The following is a 26082-nucleotide window of genomic DNA, read 5'->3' as shown; positions in this document are numbered from 1 at the left end:
GCGTCTCGTCTCGTTTCCAAGTGCATCGCTAATGTGGATACATCGAGCTAATGCATGAAAGACGATAAAGAACACCCATTTAAGAAGAACTTTGCACAACACAAACCGCTGTAACAGATTGACGGATATTTTATCCAAGGTAAGACGCTTTGGCTGGGAGAGTGAACGCAGCGCTTTTTGAGTACAGTGTGTGCGTGTTCGGGAAAACAACAGAACAGCTTTAGCCAGTGTTAGCAAACCTAGCTAATGTTGGCTAGCTTCATTAGCGCGGTGCTAATATCGGCTTTAGCTAGTTTTGCTAGTTTGGCGTCTTCTATTTCAAGTCAATCATGGATTAGGCTTGTATGTGGTGCAACATGGATGGCTAGAGTCTTAAGTTAGCAACTCTGTATGTTAGCTGGCGTAGGAATTGTGCAGCAAAAGGATTACCCTCGTAGCCGAGCTTGTTATTAGGCTCGCTATGCTAGCAGGCTAGCGCGGTACCCTACGAGCTGTCCTGTGTGTTAAGTGTTATACGGCAGGGCAAGGCCTCGCTGTCTGTAGAACGTTAGGTAAGCTTAGCCGTTGTCTGTCCTGTCAGACCAGGCCATTTTGCTTTTGGAGCAGGTTAGTTCAGGTCAACACAAAACCCATTACATGGATATTATTGCATTGCAAGGTGGGCTATGAGGCCAACTTGGTGATGACAGACAGATGATGTTTGGTTACACTAACGTTAGTGGTTGCTGACGATAGCTGTGCTGCAGTGTGTGACTGAGAGAGTCTGTCTGTGACCTGTCTCAAAAGGAAAGAACGACTCAATGTCAGCTTTAGATGTGGGTCCAATGCTCCAAATCATTTGGTTTTCTTTATTTGTAATCACACCCATTGCCTGAAGGGGCGTTATTCTCATAACGAAGGTATACCGAAGTCGTTTTGAGCACCAACTTGTTAATGAAAGCCCCTTTCTGTAATAACACTGTTAGATACACTTATAACTTTAAGGTAGCTTGTCTCTTTGTATTCGTATATCTTTCATGATGTGATGTAGCTTCATGACATTGTTGTACTACCACTTATTTAACACTTCTCATAAAATCACCCAGACGATTGTCTCACATAGTATACATTTAGATTTACTCCACAGAGCTGTATATTAGATTGGCATGAGAGGTTAAGGCAAATATCTGACTGGTGTCTGGCTATGGGAGATACAAGTGACCATTCACTGGAATAGACCAAAGAGCATAGGCACATAGGAGTGAGTAACATGTTCTAGGCTGATATCTAGAGGTTAGCCTTTTACCTGACTAGTTTAACACAAGTATGCAGTTATATTTTAGATGGAGGTAAGTTGGGGTAGTCAAGGAATATAGAATGAAGGAGAGAGATGTTTATTTGTTTCGTGATAGGCAGTTTTAATGTTACTGTTTCAGTTTGTGGTAGGCTTCATTGTCAATGCTGTGTGAAAGATAAGAGCGCCATGTGGGAGAATGTGGGTGTGTTTGTAATGTTAACTACTTTCAACTTCGCATTAGCATCTCTATTTTGGGGATGTCACAGGTATAAATGTTGCAACATTTTCAGAAGTGTATATTGCACCTTACGGATGTTTACATTTCGCATACATAAGCTTTCAGACAATGTGCAGAAACATAGACAAAATTGTGCAGACAGACAGAGAGGCTCTGATTTAGCCCTGATTGTTCCAGGGGTTAGACACACACACACACACACACACACACACACACACACACACACACACACACACACACACACACACACACCACACTCTATAGAAGGCTAGCATGGCTCATAGAACCATGCTGTAAAAAAAAAAGGGAGGGAAATTTTGACCCGGGTTTAACAGAAGAGGGCAAAACGGGTTGGCAAATCTCCAAAGGGAGCTTATAATATCTACATGCCATTTTCAATTACATGTCTACACATAGAATAGAAAGTGATTTGTATGTGTTGGTAGCTGTTATAATGGTCTCACATTGACTATTGCTGTAATGACCTCTGACCTGGTGTATGTTGGTGACACACTGTATGATATCTGCCCTTTTAGAGTTGTCCCAGACTAGGGCTGTGTTGGTGTATGGAATTTGTATTAACGTGGTATCAAAGCAATGTATCCTGACTTTGAATCATCGGTTAAGCCTTGGTCATACATCTGTTTCAGACTACGATGCGTCGTAGTCAACGCATCTGAAAATGCAAGCCGATGTGTCAGATGCATCCATTTCCCAATTCCCATGTTAATCTTGTGGGGTTGTATGCAGTGCCGGCAGGAGTGCTGGTTTTTCTGTGTGTAGTTAGTTTTTCTTGTGTTGCCATGTTTGCTCACTGAAAGAAAACCACAAACGAAAAGGCCGCCAAGTTTCAGCGCTTCAACGCCTACAACACGCAACGGGTCGTTCTGCCCCTTTTTCCCCATATAATGGAAGTGAACGGGGAAGTCGCCTTGTCTGACGCAGATGTGTGACAGGGGTTTCAGAGAGTCCCTGGTAGACTGAAGTTCTCAATTGATTCAGTTTTGTACAGGTGAACAAGCACGTGTGCAATAGTTGCATTTAAAAGTGACACAGACAAGTCAGCAGACTGCTCTTTTGTCACTGCCCTGGCTAAGTTTAGCTGCATCTATCCAGTGTATAGAGCTCAGCAGCTGTGTCTTCCAGCCTGCAGGAGCACTTTCTATGTAAGGGTAATGATTGTATACATGTGTTTGTGCATCCCCAAGTGTGCAAACTGTGTGACTGTCTGACAGAGAGTGACTCATTGGCTGTGAAACAGTGAAGTAATTCTAGATGTGTTGAAGGGAGTCCCTACCCTCTGTGGGTGGGTGTGTGAACCTCTATACCTCTCTCCCTGCAGCAACTGTGTCCCAGACAATTTAAAACATGATACTTGTCAGCTGTGTGTGGTGGTATAAGCACATGTCTAAGCGTGCTTAAACTAGTGTGTTGTAAGCACATGGCACTAGGGTTGGGTACCGAAAGGTCCCAAACGATTCCCAACACACACACACTTGGTGTGTGTGTATGTGTGTTGGAGGTCTTCATGGGTCTACCCAAACCGAATATACCCGTCAATGCCCGAGACCCGTACAGGTTCAGGTCCATGTTCAGGTCCAAAACATGTTGGAACCAATCTGATCTCGGAATTAATTTCTGTCCATTTACAGTTCGGGACCACCATTTGGACCCGTAAAGTGTGTGTGTGTGTGTGTGTGTGGTCTGTATAGTTTTGCCATGTGAACAAACCATTCCTCTTGATGCTAAAATTTTCATTACTATATTGAAGGAGCCTTTTGACAGCACTTGGAGGCGAGTATCATTGCATTGCTGGAACCAAGGTTTGCTCAGACCAGTGCACGGTATTGGCTGTAGTAACAGAACCACCCCTGAAGTGGGAGGTATCATGTCATTAAGAAAACGCAAAAATAGCAGATCTACAAGCTCACAACGTATCGCAACATGACATGTTGTGAGTTTGAGTATAGATAGAAAGTATCATTTCTGAGTTCTGCGTTCCCAGAACTCAGTGTTAGGCTCACCTCCCAAGCAGCGCTCATATTAGGTTCTAAGAACCTTATCTGAACCGAGCTGTAGCGTACTATGGAAACCAATCCAGAACCCTTGAAATACGTTACATGGCACCGCACGGTTCACTTAGTTCTTGTAGTCAGAAAGAGACAAAAATAAGGTTAGGTTTAGGCATAGTTTTACTGAGGTTACGTTTAGAAATACCTGGTGGCGACTTTTCCGAGGTCGCCGGATTTTACCCGGGGCGAGCATGTTTTGGGGGCGAGTGTTCTTGTATTCGTGGAAATGACAGGAGGAGCGACATTGCCGATTGAAATGTAGCTACATCTTCCCTCCAAGTTAAGACATCCCTTTTCCACCGCCCTCCCAACCCTGTCCTGTTCCCCTTTCCAGCATGCCCCCTATCACCCCATCTCTCCTTTGTACACCCATTGCTGTGATGAAGTGTGTGGTTCTCTCCATTAGCTTGCTGATGAACTGCTGCTGACTCCAGATGGCTCATTGTTGCTGCTGCTACTGCCCTGCCCCTTTAATAATACACATGGGACATTACCCAGAGTCACCAGTGCTATTTTATAGCTTCTTTCTCTGTGTGTATCTTTAGAGTTTTTCTATCTGCTTGCCCATTGCTTATATTTGTTGGTATGGATCTTGCCCACTGCCTAATGGCCATACTGTGTCTGTGTGCATGATTGTACCGTCTACCCATAATGTGAAAAGATGCAGTGTAGAAAACATCATACAGCAGAGCATCAAGCCACGGTGCTCCTGAAATAGATGGCCTGTGCGTGCCTTCTGTTGCTCTCTCTCTCTCTCTCTCTCTCTCTCTGTCTCTGTCTCTGTCTCAGTCAGTCGCTCGCTCGCTCGTCACTCACACACACACACGGTCTAAGTGTAGTTTGTATCCCAGATCTCCCCCCCCCCTTTTTCTAATACTATCCCCACTGTCTGGTGCCTTCAATTGTTATAATTATTTTCATGCATTCTTGGTATACTAATTCCACGGTGCCTGCTACTTCCAGTTATGTGACGTGAGGGAAGATGAACCAATCAACTTTAAAGATTTGCGCCGACTTTTGCAGGGTTCCTGCAGAAAGAAACCGTAGTCTAGGTGCTACTGTAGGGGGGCACTCCCCTCCTGCTACTGGATGGGGGTGCATGTGCCTGTGCACGCTGGGACTGCACAAAATGGACAGAAGTTCATACCTCTATATTTGCCAAATATCTCAATAGCGATACACTATACAATATGGCTATGGGTTCACTTCACACACTTATTTTATATTTTAAAATGTAAGTGTAGCAACAGTGAAAACTAAGAAGGAAAAAAAACAGTATGCTGTCTAATACTGCAAAGACCTGAAAACATCATTTTGATAGTGCCATAGTGGTATATTTTTCTGATGTTTAGTCTTGGTCTGGTCTGGCGTAATCCATGCTTTGATTGCTCATTATTCTACAGAACATGTGTTCTATTACACTGATTAAACTTATACCAATTTTAAAGGTGTACATTACTTTCTCTCCATGGGGCACTGTTGCTGGGTCTGCCATGAGAATAGTCACAGCAAGGACCATGTGTGGCCCCAAGGGGTCCTGTCAGGGGGCCATAGGCGCACTGTTGCTCCGATCTGCACCAAACGTAGCACAAACACTATTCAGGCATCTGCCATGACATTAGTCACACAAAGAAACCTAAATTGCACATATATGGGGTGTTACATCACTGGTTTGAATATCGAGTCATATCAAAACATGTTTTGCCTAATGTTGATATTTGATATCAAACTTAAGACATACCAGCACAAGCCTATGTGTGCAGGAACAAAATATGGCAGGGAGAGGAGTGGAAAGTGGGGAGAAATGCAGGAAAGCAGTGAAAGTCACAGGAAGGCTGGAGTATAAATGTTGCTCTGAGACTCTGAGCAGTTTAGGGAAAGGAGGGAGGAGTCAGGAAAGAGAGAAGTGGTAGACTTGTCCCAGAGAGAGGGAGATGATGGCAAAAAGAGGAGAGGAAAAGAAAATATCACCAGAGTGAAGGAGGGCAGTTTGTGTGTCAGCAAGGGCAGCTAGTGGTTCAGCCTGCAGCCAGACAAGGCTGAAACCTGAGAATAGCTGAGACTGAGAGAACGCGTAGGCCCCAGGGCAGAGGGAAACAACGCACAAGAAAGACTGTATGAGGAACACTGCAAATGAAAGGCTGACACAGCAACGTAGCAGGATAGACCAAGCCAAAGGCTGTGTAGGAGTGACATGAAACAGATTGTGTGAGGGAGACAGAAAAATGTGTTTGGAGGTGGAGTGGAAGTGTGATGGGGACAGAGAGAAAGAAACTGTGTCAGACGGGGGGGGGGGGACTGCGGGCTCTGAGCAAGCTCTGTTAGGACTCCTGCTCAGTTCTCTCTCACACACACACACACAGACGGTAGGAACTAGGAACAACTTCCACCAAACTGCACGAAAAAAAATAGTGAACGGCAGGATGGAATGGAGCAAAAATACAATTATATCTAAGTCCCAGACTCTGTCAGTCCGGGATTTCCCCTTCCCTTCCCCACCCGTAAGCTACAGACATTTCCTAAGCCACTCTCTCCTCCCTCTCTGCTCCCTTCTCCTGCTCCTCCCTTCTACCAGTGAGAATAGGAGAGAGAGACATTTCCTAAGCCACTCTCTCCTCCCTCTCTGTTCACTTCTCCTGCTCCTCCCTTCTACCAGTGAGAATACGAGAGAGGAGCAGTCAGGTTTTTTTCTTTTCTTTTTTGAGTCTCGTGTAACATGAGTTGTGTTCAACAAGGATGTATCATGCAACACCAGCAGTAGAGAAGCAGCTTTTTAATCTGCAGTTGAAGATGCTCTCCCTTTCTCTGCAAGCCTTGTACTGGGAGCTCAAACGGGCCTCTGCCTTTCTCTGCAAACCTTGTACTGGGAGCTCAAACTGTCCAGAACATTTTAAGTAGGACTTGCCAGAAAAACAGAACAGAAAAATCGGTGAAATTCCCAGCGGCCCCCTACTGGCTGATTGTGGCTCAATCAAGGAGTGGCAGCTTTGGCCAACTGCTTATAGACTACTTGAAGGTTTTTACAGTAGCAGGAAATATCCTACTGACTACTCTTTAACTGCTGACCAAGCAACTTATCGCTTGTTGTTCACTGTTACATTGTCTGGATTTTTGGCTGACTGGCTACCTAGATGACTGGTCATCACACCGGTTTGCTGACTGCCACTGAGGCTAGGGGGGCTATTAGGATTTCCATGCACAGCATTCCTGGATAACTATGATATTTTGGTTTTCTATCAATTTAAACTAAAGTGGTGTTTTCGACTGTTAATGGTTCTTCATTTGCCCTTGTTTGTACACAAACCCCTTTGTGCTGGACCTAGGGGTGGGCGATACGGAAAACATTTATAAAAAAATAATCCAGGCAGAATCACGATCCACAATCTTATCACGATTCTTTTTCATGTTTTTTAAGATGATTATTTTATTATGAGTATTAATAATATACAGTATATATGATGACTAATATATGATGTATGATGTATTATGATACACTTGTTCTCAAAGTGGTGTCCAGGGACCGTCAGGGTTCCTTGAGGGGTTTCCAAATGGACCCTTACAGGCATAACTCTGAGAGTGTACAAATGGAACAAAATGCATTATGAATCTTTTGCATTATGTTCAGAGAAAGATGGAGAGATAGGATAGATGGATGGATCACGTAGCAAGACAATTAAATCATGTAGATCACATAGCAAGATAAATAAATCACGTAGCAAAACGACTGACACTTTTAACCTGCTGTTGCATCATGTTGTGACTTTTGATGTACAGCTGTGGAATGACCGTGTTAAAATGTTTGTGAATGGGTGACTCTACGGCCAATGAACCACTAGCAGTTTTATGAAGCTTTCATTTTCAACAGTTTTTAAGGGTATCATACTTGACCACAGAATATAAACGCATCTACTGTACATCTTTCCATCTACATCTTGTCTCAAATGCCGTTGCTAAAGTTGTTTGTTTGGGCTGTCTAGCGGGGATCCCCTCGCTGTTTGACTCTGCATATAATGTTTAGTGGGCGTGCATTCTTTGAGACAGTTGTCGTGTTGCCATCCTATGTTTGAACTTTGCCGTTGCAAATAAAGTTTGTTTAGACCATGTCGGTTTTGGAATATCCAAAAGCAGTGTGTGCTACAGCTGTTCTGTTGCAGTCTTTATGCAGGGAGTCTAGGACCCCTTGCTGTTTTGACTCGTGTTTGGTTAAACAGTAATGTTGAGTGACGTTCCAACATTGTCGTTGCATACATGCAAATAACCTTTGTTTGCACCGTGTCGTTTTTGGAATATCCAAGCCAGTTCCATAAGACCAAATTATTTAGGGAACAACTCCTACATGTGTCCATCTGTCCATTATTGCTACTGCGCACTGCCAAGAGCAGTGCGCAGCTAGAAGAGGGAGGGACCTTTGGATGCATGTGCAAAAAGACGTTGCAAGCAATACGTTCGGTCGCAACGCGTTGTTGGTTTGAAGATCTGTTCTTTTTGGCAAACGACACCGTCGTACTACAGAAGTATACAGTAAGGTATAGAACTGCAACTCATTGAATGTGCACTCGCTGTATCACAATCTATACGATCTCTCTGTAACCGCAGATCGCGGAGACGGAATCGTTCACGTTTTTTATCAGCGTCATATCGCTCGCCACTAGCTCCTGTTTTTCCTGTGATCCTGAGTGTCTCAGTAGGGACTGCTTTTGGGGGAGAAAAGGAAAGCCAACCCCCTGTTTACGTGTTCTTATGGGCAGTAGCAGAAACAATATTTGGTTGCCATGGAAAGGGCTACAGGAATATACAGCGACGACAGCTTGTGTGCTTTTTCTACCCCTATGTCTGTGGTCCAAGGGAATGCTAAACTGGCTAGCATAGCTCAGCCCTGGAAGTCCTTATTAGTGATGTTGAATGCTGTGTCCCACGTCTGCTTAAGAAAGGACGCATTCAACACCTATTTTACCCTGCTAATGAACAACATAATTATCTAAATGTATTCCAGCGGACATCACCATTTTTATCACATGAGAGGTAGCACCTTTCACTGCCCTAAAAGTGCAGAGGACTAAAGATGAGTGGACGAGACCTAGAATTGACCCTCACTCAGATGCATATGCTCACATTTGGTCAGTCTCTGTAGTCTCTCTTATACTTTGTCACACAACAGTGTCTTCTGCTGAAAATGACTGATTCTAAAGTATTTAAGGCTTTACTCCTATCTCATCACTTAATGTTCACACACACACACACACACACACACACACACACACACACACACACACACAGGCTTGTTCTTGCAGCTGCAGCCAAGATGCTGTAAAGTGTTGTAAATTCCTGTCTCTAGGCTCTGTATGCTGCAGGCATGATGAATCACGGTGCAAGTGCACATGACAGTGTCGTCTTTTACATGTGTATTAGTATTATCTGATTATCTGTCATCTATATCTGTTTTGGAAAGTGTACGAGAATGTATGTTTGGGCAAGCACTGGGCATGAGTCTAAGAGAGGAGGGGCTTTGAGCAGAAGTGTTATCTGTGTAGAGTGGGGTGTGTTTGTTAGGATACAAGACGAGTGGGCACCTCAATGTTAAATTGGCAATTCTTTCCCAAAATGATTTGGAAAATGAAGTATGCATGATTTTAACATTTTAACACTTTTCTTCTGTCTGAGTTTAATGTTGTTAGCAGGCTATGTCTAGAGGCTAAGTGCTTGATCAGCTAATCCCTCCTAAATAGTAGGCCTATGACGTTTAGGATAAATATCCTGGAGTTGTTGGCAGATTCAGTTGAAGGAGGTGGAATAACCATGAGAAGAATAACTATCAACAAACAAAATGTCATACTATCTAGAGGGTTAGCCTAACCACATTAGTAGTCGACAGTGTGGTCACCTCAGAAATGGCGATGAGTTGATGTGATGTCAATATTTCCCATCATTAAATAACATTGACATCTGCATCAGAGCCGATATACTTAACCCATTAAGACCTGGAACGCATCTGTGTCACTTTAGATTTCTTTGGCTATTCAAAAATAGCAGATATACAAGCTCATAGTGCGGCACCGAGTGCCGCACTATGAGCTTGTAGATCTGCTATTTTTGAAAAATCTTGTTTTTTTTTTTTTTTTAAACTGTAGGGATTTAGAAAACATTTTAAAGAATCGCCTCAGGTCTTAATGGGTTAAAGACACAGCAGCAGTGTTGGATATAAGGAGCTGTTGGCAGATTCAGTCAAAGAGTACAGAGGTGGAACAACTGAATGTAAATGAACTGAACGTCACACTATCAAGGGGGATTTAGCACAGACAAGTAACACTAGTTGGTAGCTTAGCATGGCTAGCTAAGGACAGGGACAGGCTATATTTGAAGATAGAGAAGCGTCAGTTAATGACTCGACGTCACCCCCCCACCCCCTCCCAATAGATCAATCAATAAAAGAAAGCTTCAAAAGTTTGTTCGGAAACCCCACTGACTGTACGGACCCTAATAAGACACTCTCACAGGTCACAGCCCTAGTGTACGCTGTGAGTGTTTTTTGTATGAGTGTGTGTACAGAGGAGTGGGGTGAGAGATGAGAACAAAGAATGGCATGTTTTTTTTTTTAAGCCAGGCTTTTGTTTCATGCCAATCACTCTCTTGTTTAGTTATCTCTTTTGTGCATTCTCTCCTCTTATTACCCACACTCTTTCAACCTGCTCACCTCAATGTTTCTCAAAATGTTCACCACCTCACGTTCTGCCGTCTTCTTTAATTTTGAGTAGCCAATATTTTTGACCCCTTTTTCTACACAATTTAGTTGTTAGCCAATTAGTTACTCTCCACAGACTACTGTGTGTTGTCACTGCTGTACCCTACTGGCTTACCTGCCAGTGAGGAGCCCCCACGTGGAGTACGTAGCGACTCCTCCCTCCCAAACACTCCCTGCTGCCGTCCCAGCCTGTGGAAGTACGTGGTGCAGTGACAAATATCACCCTCCTCCCGTCTTCCCTCCCCTGAACACGGCCAATTGTGTTCGTATAGACGCTTTGCAAGCTGGATGCTCCACGATGGATTCAGTGTTGGGCAGGTACTTTGCCATTGCACCACCGAGCGCTTTTTGTCCATCTTTTACCCATATCTCCCTTTTCTCTTTCGTCTCCTCCCCTTTTCTTTAATTCTCTCTCTCTGCTTGGCCAGTCGTCAATGAAATCTTGACATCCCGTACTGTCTCCAAATTATGTAAATTTTATCTCTCCCTCCAGCTCTTTTTTCTTCTCAAGTCATGTGTCCATCTTGAGGGCGCAGGGATAAAGTATCTGCCCAGTGCCCACCATCGCAGAGCCTAGAGGTTTGAATGTACTGCGTTGCGGTTTGGCTGATTGTCTATACAAGCACAATTGGCCATGTTCGCAGCTTAACCCTGCAACAACATCATCCCTGATTCCCTGTCAAAAATTCGAATAAACATAGATTTTTGGTCCAGAAGTTTTGATGGCCAAGGACGCTGTCACACAAGCTCCAGCACTTTGTTTTCCAGTTTTTTGTTTATTGTACTTTTAGTTTAGTTGTTTTACACATAGTTATCTCCACACTAGGGATGCATTTTTTTCCCTCTAATATCCTGATTCATGGTTGCATGTAAAGGACCAAGAACTGTTGGCAAGCCACAGAAACGGTTGATGTACACACAACATACTGGGTCTAGACTGCAGTAGGCCTCATGTCAGCGTATCAGAGGTGCTGAGTTTAACATGGATGGCCACTTCCTGCTTTATGAAATCTTTAAATACAGACAGTGCTGGGAAGTGTGTGTGTGTGTGTGTGTGTGTGCTGCATGGTGGGAATCGATGTGTTTGTGTTCTGGTAAGTGTGGTCTAATGTATTTTGCATCAGCAGTGTAATGATCCATCGGGGTAAAAAGTGGTCTGAGTGAGTTCGATGCATCATGATGATCATGCATATTTTTCTGTCAATGGAATTACTCTAGATGGACAGGACTTCCTCAGAGCATGTACTCTTGAGGTTTCATGCCCTTTTAAGCGGCCTCTAATAATGCAGAGCCAAAGGTGCTTTCACTTGGACACAAATGTTACAAATTTGTTTTCAGAAACATGATTTGTTTTTATTTTTTTCTCACCATATTGGGTACAAATATATGTGACTATGAGCATCAAACAGGGTTTTGATTTTCCATATTGTTTGCCTGTTATAAGCTCTGTGCATAACTACTCCTGGGTTTCCAAAAGGTGGCATATCCGATTGGCTATACACATTTAGTGAGAGGAGCCTATTTCTCATCATGAACAGAACATCCTTCCATTCTTCAACAAATGTGAAAAGTTGCACCGTATGTTGTGTAAATGCTTCCTCGGGTCCTGACGACTGCAACCTATGACTTGCACAGTCCTGGCTTGGCAACCCAGCCTGGTGGATATGTGCCTTTCAAGTTGGTTAATGTTATCTTTCCTGTTAGACTGTGAGCTTGAGCTGCATGGTCAGCTGATATTTTTGTAGTTCCCCCCCCAAAAACTTGGCAAACTAGTACTATGGTCTTGAGCCCTGATTCTATGATTCCTCAAGCCCAAGTTCCAAAAACATGAAACATATGGCCCTCATTGTTGTTTGTCTTCAGTGATTCACAGGCATTTGACCGTACCTCTGCTGTGTCTGGGTGTTTCCATGGTAACACGTTCCCATGCTGACTGCTGCAGCTCAGAATAGTTTGTGAAACTCCTGTTCGTTTACCTTGTGCCTCTCTCTCCCTCTCTCATTTTCAGAGGTCCCAACATTTCAAAGGAAGAAGAAGGCCTAATTTGTGAATCTTATGGACGAAGGTATGTACTGTATGTGTGTGGGAGTGTTTTTCAGTATGTTTTGTGATGGACATGGTTAGAACATGTTGTGATGTAGCCTCCCCTCTACTGTTGGTGTGGCTTCTCTCTGTCTCGCTCCGTTTCTACCTACACACTCACACCCGTTATGCCTACCCCCTACACATACAGGTACACACGCACAAACAAACATACAATTTTGCTCAGTATGTGCAAGTTGCTGTTGGATATGCGCTAAAGCCTGTACCAGTTTGCTGTGTGTAGATTTTGGGCCTTCCTGCATACATTCCACTAACATGGCACCAATTACACAGAAGTACCACTGCCACCTCTTTCCTCTGTCTCTCGTTCTCTGTTCACCCCTTCCTAAACACAGGGAAGGCTGTATCCACTCTTGTCTGCATTTGCTACTCCCTGAATACAGAGCAGAATGTGTGTGCCCACTGCCGTTTCTCTCTATTCTCTCTCTGTCTGACATCATCTGCCCCGTTTATCCCCCCCCCCCAACACACTTGACATAGAGCGCTGTGTGCCAGCCCCACACTGCCGTCTTTACATTTCTTTTTCTGTCTCATCATCATCTCTCCCCTACCCATGGCGAACACAGTTGAGTGTGTCCACGGTTTCTCTCACACTTACTTTCTCGCAGTTTTCTTTTGCTCCGTCAGTCGCTGTCTCTCTTAGCGTATCGTTCTGTCGGGCAGAAACCTCTTATCTCCATATTGTAACTTTTTGTGTTTCTTTTTGTAAATGAATGCCCCCACTTTGTCATTCTACATCGTTGCATCGCACACGTTTTGAGCTTGTAGATCTGCTATTGTTGCTATGTTTTTTATTTGAATCCTGAAAAGTAACAGTTTTGGACATAATGGGTTTCCACCCGTCAGCAACGATATGAACCCTTAATAATTGAGTGAGTGTGTGTTTGCTTGTGTGCATAAAGCATTTTTAAACCAAGCATTTTTAAATAATGGACCTGAAAGCAAACTTGGGTTACGATATGAAACTGTTTAATATGCTAGGCAAGTTACGTTAGCCGTGCAGCTAACTGACTGTGACCATGGTCTTTGCCTACCTGAGCATCCTTAGCTAATTTGGTGTCACTTGTTCTAACTGCTGTGCAAGAAAAGCTATCAGTGGGCATCATTTCTATCTCAGCAGATGTGTTTACTGTTTGTAGGCAGGCGGGCCTGGGACAGTGTTTTTGTAGATTAAGAACCATTATCCAAGCAGATGTGCTTATAGACTGCATGTCTGCACTTAGTGGATGAGTTCATCCAAGAAAATATGTTGCTCCACATAAAAACATATTTGGCAGTGGCACATGAGCTTATTGCTGAAACTGAAATACCCCATAAATGGTCAAACTGTAAGTAGCCTGGCAAAATGGCCACCTCTGTAGCAGGCAGCAGTGGCATTGTTTTTTCTTTCTTCTTTCTTTCTATTTACAAATTCAGAGTACAAATCTTTATTCAGTTGTACGATCAGGAATATTAAATGTGGCAAAAATAAACCCCTATATGAACTGAATAAGCTGTGTTAAACCCCTATATGAACTGAATAAGCTGTGTGTATCAAATTATCCAAAGACATTTCTGCATAAGATTAGAATGGATTGTAGTTTAGTGCTTAATTTGTTTAAGGTGTGTTGTAGGAAGATCAGAGGAGCGTGGGGGTGAATTCTAGAGAACCAGTCTAGGATGGTAATTCCATCCATAATTAAAGGAATGCATGAAGAACATCATGGTGGGTGTTTTTTCTCTCTTTGTGGAAGGAATGAAAAAACATGAGCAAAAGAAGGTAACTTATTGTCTCCGCCAGGCCGTAGGCGTGGCCGAGACAATTATTTCGCCCCTGTCCGTGCATCCGTGTGTGTGTGTCTGTCCATCTGTGTACAGCTAATCTCTGGCACTGTTGGCCCGATTGACGTGACACTCCCTGGAGGGCAAGGCCAGAGCAGATTTTGTCCAAACATCACACCAATCAGTTTACATTATCTCTATAGTCATGTGATCTAGACGTATCATATTCCATCCTGATTGGCTAAGATTTGCTTCCAAAGTTTGCAGTAGTGGCTCGTTTTGAACAAAATGCCTCATGAACGCAGCGCCCGATTGCCGTAAAACTGGGCACACACATTCCCACTAGGCCGAGGAAGAAATGCCACCTTTTTCACATTGACCTGTTAAACCGCCACCAGGAGGCAGATGTTTTGCAAAACAAATGTTTTACTATCACTCCTACAGATTTTTTCCAAGCATCATGCAAATCGGTACACGTTATCTCTATAGTCATGTCATCAAGACGGACCTGTCCGATTTGTCATATTTCATCCTGATTGACTTCTACTACCTGGCCTGGTGAAGACCTGTGCTCCGAGAAGTAATTTTTTTTAGTTTGTGTTGCTGAAACTTCGGCTCACTTAATAAGGCTGAAATCCTGCATCCTCCACGACTACATGGGGCTGTGAATGTTTTGCTATAAACCCACAAATGTTTGATTTGAATACTTTTCGAATGATGGCACAAAAAGCGTAAAACAATAATAATTGCACAATTTACACGAAAGCAAAGTTAAGTTAGAGTTGCAGTTTGATCTGTCGTTTAAATACTACGAGGCGGAGGGGGGATTTCTTTCCTACCCGGTTCTCTCTCCTTACGCTTCCCTCAGGAACAGTGATTGCACAAAATCATAGTTTAACTTTTAGCCACCATTTTGTCATTGGTAACACTAAATCCCTAAAGCCAGATACACCGGTGTGCAGATGGAGATCAATGGGTTCACATCGCTAGATTATATAACATCCAAGTACGTAAACTTTACGCTGCATATTTCCAGCAGCTGCAACTTAAGGAAAACCCCTCTATGTACCACCAAAACTCCTGTAGCATGTGGGCCGCGGGCACACATGACCAGAATTCGTGCACTGGCACAGACGGCACTGTTTTCCTATCCCATTTGGAAAACACAGTAGCTACTGTAGTTCGATTTTGATTTCATGTCACGTCCCAAAAATCTGTCATTTTCACCAAAGTATAAATTAGCATTAAGACTTCCTAAAGGCCAACTTAGTTGACCATCTAACCAGCCACACGTTTCCAACTATCTGGTTAGCGGCTGTAAGGATGCGACGATAATCATCATTATCGTTTATCGTGATTAAAAAAATGCTCACAATAATCGTATCGTGGCGAATTAAATATATCGTGAATTTTTCCTGCATCCATCCTACGATGAATTGGCTTTTGTTGAGCTGCAAAATCAGTACCACTTAAACCCTCTATACTTGTGCATTTTGTATTCTTATTTCACTCTACACATATCGATTTGCCCAAAAATAGCAGATGCAACGTGTAGATAAGCTATTTTTGATAAACGTTCCCCCCAGAATAGGGATGCTGGGTCGTTAACAAAAGTAGAATTTTAATTTTTAAGCATATTTAGATTTATCACAATATCGTTAATCGCAAATTACTTTTGCCACAATGATCCTGACATAATTTTCATATCATCCCATCCCTAAGCGGCTGCTATCTTGTCCATCCTCTGCTGTTTTCACTTTCATGTTCCGGGTCTGGTTGTGCTCTGTGGGTAATGTTCTAATAAGGATGATGAGGTGAAGAGTGAGACATTAACGCGCGTGCACACACACACACACTCACTTTCCTTGTGCGCACAGCTGCCCACCCAAAGCTCTGCGCAGCCCAGAAAAAGACCTGACCGGACCGACTCCATTTTTCACTCACCGCCTTCTGCCTTCTCAACTGTTAATTTTCATCTGTCGCAGCTCCTTTTCTCCTCTCCTCTTCACTTTCCTCTCCTCCTTATACTTCACTCTTCTCCTTATACTTCACTCTTCTCTCCTTGCTTTTCTGACCTCTTTTAGACAACTGGCCACTTAAATGTTTTAGCTCTCTCTTCTGCCTATGCCTAACTCTTCCCTCTTTTCCCCCTTCATTCATACCGCTCTCCACACATTTTTCTTATTCTAATATCTGTCACGAATAAAGTAGACCAATTACAATTCACCTTACGCTACTATGCCAATCACAGCTCAGCTCATGCTGCTATGCCAATCACAGCTAGGCTCATGCTAGCAGTAGCATGAGCATGTTAGCAGTAGCACTGCAGTAAGACTGAAGAAATGTTTTCAATTTACATTTTAAAATATAGGCCATTATATGTAGCGGTAATTAAACCAGTTAGCGTGGTAACTGCTAATTCATTTAGCAAATTGTCTGAAAGCCTTTAACATAGGGAGCCCATGCCGTTTTTAGACCTTTTTTTTCCCCCTAGCCCTCAGTCATTCCTCTCTCATATTTCTCTTCTTGTTTCTCCATTCCCTTACTCATGCTCTGCTCTCTCCCTCTTTCACTCCTCTCTCCCCTGTCTCTCAGGTCTAGCCACAGACCTGTTACCGTGGCAACTACACAGCACGATAGGAAACAGGAGTGCACTGTACTCATCACACCACATCTGAGTTCACTTTACTTTCTAGCTGTTTCATACATACTAAAGCATAGCCTATGTACAGTATACAGTTTGTATACATAGCATTTATGTGTGCGTGACATGATTTGCACACTCAGTTGGAAAATCGACTGAGGATTTAAAGTGTGTATGTGTGCACACGTGTGCATGTGTGTCGAGTTCTTTCACCTTACTGTGCCAATAATTTACCCTGTCTCTGTGGCAGGCCTCGTGTGTGTGTGTGTGTGTGTGTGTGTGTGTGTGTGTATGAGACGGAGAGGTTGTTTGTTTGTTTGATGATTATACTTTCTTGACTGTTGTGTAGGGGTGCAACAGTTGAGTTGCACTAGTTAATTTATTCAATCATAAAAAGATTTTAATCAAATACCTTTTCAAAATGGCAGATCTACAACCTCACCGTGTAGATCGGCTATTTTTGCAGCCCTACACTCATGGCTGCTTTTTCAAAACGGTACGGTCTTGTGTGTCTGCAATTATCAGCTATTGAGAGAATACGTTCCTGTAACAAAGGGCTGTTACTCAATCTTGTTTGCAGTTTACCGTGGATCTGAAATTTCCAGCCAGCCAGACTGACAAGTCTTTCTTTTTGTGTGACGTTTTTTGTTGCTGGTTACCTGTTTACCACATCTGCTCACCTGTTAACAGCCTGCTTTCTGTGTGTCTGTATCTATGATTAATCCATTGATACGCTCATTGAATTGAGGTCATCAGGACAATCTTTCAACACCTCTGTCTGGCATCAGACATTTACTTTGTCCCAAAAGCAGACAAAGTACACTGAATGTTGTATAATCGATAATTTAAGAACAAAATCAAAACCCCTATTTTGGGCATATCATTATAGGTTGAAAGAATTAAAAAATAAATACAAAATATGTGAAACTAGCTGATCAAGCTCACAACCCATGAATGTGATGCGTGATCTTGTACATCTAAATCTAACCTCACCATGACCTTTGCCCCTCCCTCCTCTCCACCTTCCTTGATCAGAAATGAGTCGCCAGACCGCCACCGCGCTGCCCACAGGAACCTCCAAGTGCCCCCCCTCCCAGCGCGTGCCCACCTTGTCGGGCACCACGGCCTCCAACAGTGACTTGGCTAGCCTGTTTGAGTGCCCTGTCTGCTTTGACTATGTCTTGCCTCCCATCCTGCAGTGCCAGTCTGGACATCTGGTACGTACATTCTGTTAACTGTTAAAATTATAGTCATATGAAAATTGTGAGTTGTTTGTTTCTGTGTCCTAACTGCAAAGACGCAGTCTCCTATTTTTTTTTTCTTTCTTTCCAAGGTCTGGTCCATCATTTGTAGATTAAGAAAATCAGTTTTTCAGTTGCTTGAGGGTGTAATTTGTTGGATGTTATTAAAACTCTTGTTAGAAAACTAAAAGCCTGTTCAGTTGCTTGAAATTCTGCCAATTTGTGTGTGTGTGTGTGTGTGTGTGTGTGTATGTATAAATATATGTATATAAATAAAAAGTTGCTGAGTGCCAGCAGAGATTACAGTGAGATGGGGGAGTGAATGCCTCTGTGGTCATATGTCACTTGATGGGACCTCCATCAGTGTTTCCCTTAGCGCAGAATAGGTGAGGTGATCCCCCCCACGACAGGAGCTGCCACCACCTTTACAAAGACGAGCTCATATTGAATATCCCCCCAGGGATCAATAAAGTGAAATCTATACCGATTCATTTCAACTGCGTGTGTCAACAATTCTTGGTCTAGTTAAATCCCTGCAGCACCATGAACTGGAAAATAAATGTTATGGAAATAGTAAAACTGTATTATCTGTTAACCCCCCAGGTATGCTCCAACTGTCGGCCCAAGCTCACCTGCTGCCCGACATGCAGAGGCCCCCTGGGCTCCATCAGGAACCTGGCCATGGAAAAGGTGGCCAATTCCGTCCTCTTCCCCTGCAAGTACGCAAATTCCGGCTGCGAGGTCACCCTGCCCCACACCGACAAGGCGGAGCACGAGGAGCTGTGCGAGTTCCGGCCGTATTCCTGCCCCTGCCCCGGGGCATCCTGCAAGTGGCAGGGTTCCTTGGACGCCGTCATGCCCCACTTGATGCACCAGCACAAGTCTATCACCACACTGCAGGTTAGCCGTCTGCTCTGCCAGCCTAAACGTCCTTCCAAAGATGTTCAGAGCACATGTATAAAGGGAGGGTGTTTGGGCACATTGATGAATAGTGTTATTGAAGACATGGCACATGGGGAAGACATCGCTGTTTGTCATGTGAGCCTTCTCCGTAATATACTTCCACATGTTCACTGGTCCATGTGGTGAAACTGATCGCAGAGCACCTCTCAGTGTCACTACGTTTGTTGTCCTGTATGTCATTGTGCTTAGCTAAAAGTTCTTCAATATGAAATTCAAACCGTATTGTTTTTTTTTAGGTGTGTTGCTGCTGTTAGCCTAGCCGTTAGCCACCAGCAGAGTCTACCGTGGCTTCAGTACTTGACATGAGGTTAAAAGGAGTAGTTCACCCAAAAAAGTGATTATTTTCTATCAATTACACACCCCATGAAGCCTTGATTTCATGGTGATTTGTTTTTTTTTGTCGCATTCCTAAGCCAATAATGATGACCGGTGGAGTCTCAGGTAGGAGACTCAAAGAGTCTCCAATTATTGGCTAAGGAATGCAACAAAAACTAAAATCTCCATGAATTCAATGCTTCATGGGGTGTGTAATTGATAGAAAATAAGTAACTACTCCTTTAATGCAGAAAAGTATCACGTTGCATTAGAGGCGCAAACAGGTCTCGTCACGAGGGGTTACAATTTTTAAAAGAACATTAAAGAAAATAAACAAAATAATGTTTTAATATGGATTTTGCCGTTTTGAATCTCATGGTATCAAACAACTAAAATTACACTAATATTTTGTCTCAATTAGATTTAACAAGTGTTTTCTATCTCTGTCTCTCTCACTCTCTCATCTTGCTCTCTCTCGCCTTTCTTTGTCTGTCCGTTCCTCAGGGCGAGGACATCGTCTTCCTGGCCACAGACATCAACCTACCAGGCGCGGTGGACTGGGTGATGATGCAGTCGTGCTTTGGCTTCCATTTCATGCTGGTGCTGGAGAAGCAGGAGAAGTACGATGGCCACCAGCAGTTCTTCGCCATCGTGCAGCTCATCGGCACGCGCAAACAGGCCGAGAACTTCGCCTACCGGCTGGAGCTCAACGGCCACCGGCGCCGGCTCACCTGGGAGGCCACGCCACGTTCTATTCACGAGGGCATCGCCACAGCCATCATGAACAGCGATTGCCTGGTGTTCGACACATCCATCGCACAGCTGTTCGCCGAGAACGGCAACCTGGGCATTAATGTGACCATCTCCATGTGTTAAGGACTAAAGACTGAAGGGAGCGGGGGGAGTCAAAAAACACAATGGCCGAATTAAGGAGGATTTTTTTAAGGGGTCATAATCGATGTGCATCCCGCGTCCTCCTCTCCCTCAGCCCCCGCCCACCACCGCCACACCACCACCCCCCCGAGACAGACTGACTCGAGGTGTAGCAGGACTGTCTGTTTGGGCAGCCACGGGGGTGCGTGGGTGGGAGGGATGGATGGAAATTTGGATGGATGGTTGGACGGACACACGCATGGACGTTGTGGTGGTGACTCACATTCATGAGAGACATGCACACATGCAGTCTCTACCTCTCTTTTGGTCAGAAAAATGCAGATAAACTTAACAGATGTTTAGTCAAACTTGCAAAAATAGCAGGCAAAACATTCTCTCTGTCTCCCATCTCTCTCACTTACTCAGACTTTTTTTTCCTCCAAGCTGTCTCTCAAACTTTAACACTCCAACCCTGACCCCTGACTGACCTTGTCTCTCTCTGTCTGTCTCTCTCTCTCTCTCTCTCTTTCGTGTCTCTGTCTCTTTCCTTGCTCGCTGTGTCCTCCATCATACATACTGGTACATTCAGACACTACAGCTCATCAGTCTTTGCTAAGAGATGCTGTTCCCAGTGAGCAGCTGGACCTTGTTCAACCTTGTTGAACTAGAATTGCTATGTAGCTAGTCTGTAAGCTAGCTTGCCTTCCCAACTCTTGCCCCTTCTGCTTTGTGTCAACAGACCTCATTACCCATCAGTCCTCCTGGACTGAATGTTTCACTTTATGCCGACACTTGGAGCTGAGGACCAGGATGATGGGTGTCTTCGGATAGGATCTGGGGCCGTAGAGAAATGGGACTTCAGTCCTGGGGGATCTATTTAAAGGGATATTTCACTTAAAAACACTTCTAGGGTCATTTTAATTTCTACTCAGGCTTTTGTGTGCACCCCAGACGGTTTTCAAGTTGCTTGATTCAATATTCAGATATTGTACATGAATTTGATCAGATACGCCCCCCCCTCCTACATAAGCCAATTCAACTTCAAACTCCATGTTAACAATGTTGGACTCATTGAAAACGGTAACACACATAGCTGCTTCTGGTGACTGTTGTCCTTGTAATGCATGAGGCATTTTTTGTTTAGTTTTTCCAATAAAAAAGAGGGGGGGGGGGGATGAGTAGACGTTAAAATGACCCCAAAACTCCTTTAAAATGAAACCCCTTCAAGTCTACCTGAGCCTGAACCATGGCTATCAATGATGTGGACTGGAATCTACAGTTAGTGGTAGCTGCCCCCAGGACTTAAGATCTAGATGGCACATGCCCCCATTACCCACAGGTATCCCTGAACCCAGGATTCTCCACAATGGATTTCAAGGGATATGTGGTCTACATCTGTAAGCGGAAGCTAGAACCTTAAAAATTACATTGACCCCTACCCTGGTTTCTCTACAGTCTCATGTCCAAACCAAGCTAAAACCAGGCTAAAGTTTTGGTGTCAGTGGCTCTTTATTAGTTGATTGACTGTTGTTGTCGATAGAATTATTATAATTATCATTATTCTTATGGTTCAAACAGACTCTTGTACTGTAAGGGTAGATGTGGATATGAGATGGCCCCCTAATTTACAAATTTTTACACTTTTGTTTCGTTATTATGGGTTTTTCTTTTATGTTTGTGATTTTTCTGTTTTAATTGTCATTAAATAAATATCTTTTTCATATCTGGTGCCAATGCTCCATTGCTTTGTTTTCAGGCCGCAGTCAGAAGCTGGTTGGTACAGAGTCCAGTACACACATTTACTGTAGGAAGCCCAAGTCTGAAAATGCACTTTTTATTATAGCCTTTTCACCATGTTGCTAGCTGGGGTTAAAGGTCCAGGTTCTAGTACTGTAGTACTAATATCTTGTTTGTTTAATTTATAAATTTGGTGTAGTTGATACTTGATATATTTTTTTATTTTTTTATGGTCTGGCTGAGACTTATGAGACGAGCCATCCAGGTGTGTGTGTGTGTGTGTGTGTGTGTGTGTGTGTGTGTGTGTGTATCTGTCTCTGTGTGTCCCTCTTTCTCTCTCTCCATGTATGTATGTCCGTCTGTGTGTCTGTCTCTGTACAGGACTAATCTCACAAACTACTGTACCGATGACCGATTTCTTGTGCATGCTGCTATTAGGCCAAGGAAATGACTAACCAATGTTTTTATTTTGTTTTTTTCACATTTGGTTTATACGTTAAAAAAAGCACACCAAATAAAAAAATATATAATTATTTATTTTAACTTAAATGTTATACTGGACTTCAATAGCGGTTGTATAGGGCTGACTGGTATGACTGACGTCAGACTGTCCACATGACATCCCAGATCCACAAGGACGCCATGATGCGTACCTGGTCTTGTTTTTGTTTTTTCCCCAGATATGATATTCTACAGAGTTACCATCTGTTGAGGGTCCTGCAGTTGGTTTATGGCCCCAAATGTTTAGTTTTGTAAGAACTGGTTGTACTTGTATCCCAATCCTAACTGAAGGATACAGGTCCTCTATCAAGCTTCCTGAATACTGTAGCTTGCCCGTTTTGATTAAATAACTTCACTTTACTCCAGAATTTGAGACCTATGATCACATACCTAATTTATGCCTCTTACTTCAGATATAGTATATCATGTATTTGCATTTAAAGAGGTTATTAAATCTGTTTCACATTACAATGTTGTGCACAATGAGGAATCATGGTCAACGTTGCCCTAATCTTTGACCTCCCTCTTTGCTATAGCTCATAGCAGAATTCCTGTCCTTCCAGAATTGGGGATGCTTGGTGAAAAAGTGTATTTTTGACCTACTGTATTTCACAATGTTCTAATAAAAATGTAAAGGTAGTCCAAAGTTACTACTGATGTCATAGTAAAGACGAGGTAGTAAGGTGATATTCTGCTGCAAAAACAATAGTTTAAATCAGGTACTTTGACAGCCTGTGCCAAATTTAACACAGAAGCTCATACCTGATCAGCAGCAGATGAGGAACGCACTGCTGTGTTAAATTCGGCAAAGCACCATTTTGCCTCACAATCTCACCCAATTATGTATGGCAATGCCATGTGACTCAGTCCAGTGAAGGGTGGAGGTCACAGATGGGGCTAGTTCCCAGTATGCGGATTGGTGGTGGTTCCAATTCCAGCATAAAGCTGAACCCAGAGTATATACAATTCCAACACAACCAACCACCTATGGTATAGCCAAAATGTCCCAATGTAAATACTTTATAGCAAAGTGCTTGTAACAGATCCTAGTTTTAGAAGTTGTGTAACATTTTAAGTAGGTCTTGGGATATAGGGCAGCCTGCTGGGTCAGATAGGTAGATCAGGCAAATGGGGTAGAACACAGGAATAGTCATTGGCACCCCTTTTGGTGCAGATCGTTCAGAATAGTGGGGGCCATATTTCCTACAGTTAACAGTCAGTCTTTACTGTGTGTGTGTGTGTGTGTGTGAGAGAGAGAGAGAGAGAGAGTGAGAAAGACGTCTACCCTACACTGTAGTGGGTGTGTTGCCACACTGCCATAGGCTCCCCAGCACCCCTGGATAATTAAGTACATATTACCTCCTTTGTCTCACCAGGTTGAAACTTGTGTGTGTGTGGTCAATGGGGGCCTTTTTAGAGAGTTCCTCAGATAATAGTGGGGTTCAGCTTGGGCTGGGTGGGGCTGCATTGACTCACATAGGCTACATAGTGATCATAAAACCTTAACACACACACACACACACACACACACAGTAATAGTCCTAATTACAAATTATTATAGTCTATAGCAGGGGGAAAAGGTTACCTGTGTGACTTGTTTTTGTAACCTGTTCTTTTTAGAAACCTCCTGGTGTCTAGTTAAGAATGTTGCCACGGTCAACTAATCGAATCAAATCGTTTAGTGGCAATCTTGAATTGTCCATGCTAGTGGTAGATTTGAAGACCTGAATCAGACCGCACCAAAGACCGAAGTCTTCATGTACCTTTGACACCAGGATTCCATGAATCAAATGGAAAGGTCATTGACACAAGCACTCTTCATTGGTGGAAAAAATAACTCATGTTAGGATTGTAACAATATAACTTCTGCTATTTTGCTTTGCAATAATTTCCTGCGATAGCCAAACATTGACTTCCATAAATTCTTCCAGTCTATAAGACTAAAGGAATTTTTGAGTAATAAGGGTGATCTACCAAATGTGACTAACAAGAACATGGGGTCAACAATTACTGAAAATACAAGGTCAAAATAGCCCACCATGCTTCATGGGAAATCCACTTTCATACCACCTAAGCATAGAAATGACACATAGGCTACTGTAGATTGGTATAACAAGATATCCACAACATTCTAAAAACAGAAATTAATATTAAGTATACAACACCAGGCTACTGACAGTTTCTAACCCCTTTGGAACCCCTCCAGAAACCCTCTGGCACCTGAACCCTTTTGGGTCAGAATAGAATGGGGAAGAGTGAATCAGAAGAGGTGTGAAGGGTTCAGAAGGGGCCTGAGGGCTTAAAGAAGGGTTATGAACCCTGGCCCTTCTTAACCCTCAGTCCCCCTTAATCCTAGCCCTTCTTAACCATTGCTCCCCCCCCCAACCCTCGGGTTGATGCTGACATGATACTGACATGATGTTGACATGATGTTAACATGATGCTGACATGACACTGAGATGATGCTGACATGATGTTGACAATTGACATGATGCTAACATGATGCTAACATGACACTGAGATGATGCTGACACGACGCTGACATGATGCTGACACGACTGACATGATGCTGACATGATGTATTCTGACACCAGGATACTGACCAGGATACTGACAATTGTTCTGTCTTAAAATCTCTTTGCGTTGCATAATACACGGCAATATAGGATAAATAGGATTATGTTTTATCACACATTTCATTATTCCACAGTTTTTTCCTGTATATTATCATAATCTGGTTACACCAATTGACACAACCCAGTTACAACACTTGACCATGTTGCTTCTATAGTCAAAGTCTACTCTTTACTGAAGAAAGTGACACTGAAAATCAAGCATGAGTCAATAAGGTCAAATCAACCTTGTTGCTTAATTTCACTCAGTGCGTGTGTGTGCACATTTGCGTGTGCTTGTGGGAAAAATCCAACCCAACCAAATTATCAATCAACAAAAACATTATGAAACCCATTTGATCAAACAACAACAACAAAAATAGTAATCTTGAATGCTCTCTGTCTCTAAATTACATGATCATGGCATAATATTTGACCATGGTGACTAATAAAGTCCAAGTGGTTAATAGGCTATAAATATGCAAAAACGATACATATTTAGTGAGACTTTTTCTGGGCGTCCCTTATTATTATTTTTCTTGTTCTTATTTCAGGTAGTTGGCAACCCTAATTGGGATAAAGGAAGAGGCCCACTCTGCCTAAACATTGAGTCAATGTTAAATTGGCAATTTGGGGGATTTTTTTTACATCGAGGTGCCCAGTGTCCACAATGTGTTGAGTGGCCGCTTGCATAACGTTATTGCTTTCTGCTTTAACAGTTGGAATTCTCTTTCAAAAACAGTATAGCAAATCAACAGAGAAAAAATAATTGTACAGTCACACAGATAGATTTGGCTGTGGTGGATTGCAGAACATTGAATTCTGCTTTAACAAACTTGTCTGTGTAGATCAGACCTGCCAACCCTTCTGTTCTCACCAGGAGAATCCTGTTATTTGACCCCATCTCCTGGACGTCTCCTGTTCGTCCATTTCTCCAGTTCTTATCCTGTTTTGGGGGATTCCACCCTTTTTGTGTGGCCCCTCACTGATATGCTGCCATGGCCATT

The 26082-nt window shown here is 43.1% G+C and overlaps 1 protein-coding gene across 2 annotated transcripts in view; it reads left to right on the top strand.

Annotated features, from left to right (window-relative positions):
* Positions 1-21955, top strand: part of siah1 (siah E3 ubiquitin protein ligase 1) — a 21960-nt gene extending 5 nt beyond the window's left edge. The window contains exons 1-6 of one of the 2 annotated variants that reach the window (XR_013933697.1): positions 1-139; positions 12334-12390; positions 17869-18050; positions 18678-18974; positions 19857-20552; positions 20965-21955. The exon at positions 1-139 is cut by the window's left edge and continues 5 nt beyond it. Coding sequence is in view for 1 of the 2 variants with exons in the window: in XM_080436857.1 (XP_080292983.1) it covers positions 12381-12390; positions 17869-18050; positions 18678-18974; positions 19857-20228 (861 nt within the window). In the remaining variant the exon portion in view is untranslated. Of the gene's footprint in view, positions 140-12333; positions 12391-17868; positions 18051-18677; positions 18975-19856 lie in introns of both variants that reach the window. The other variant, XM_080436857.1, reaches the window with a different exon arrangement.
* Positions 21956-26082: the final 4127 nt, after the last annotated feature.

The sequence above is a fragment of the Gymnoscopelus braueri genome, assembly GCF_963280865.1.
Source record: "Gymnoscopelus braueri genome assembly, chromosome: 9".
Classification (NCBI taxonomy): Eukaryota; Metazoa; Chordata; class Actinopteri; order Myctophiformes; family Myctophidae; genus Gymnoscopelus; species Gymnoscopelus braueri.
Note: the sequence above shows the minus strand (reverse complement) of the source record. Positions and strands in the feature narration are given on the sequence as shown.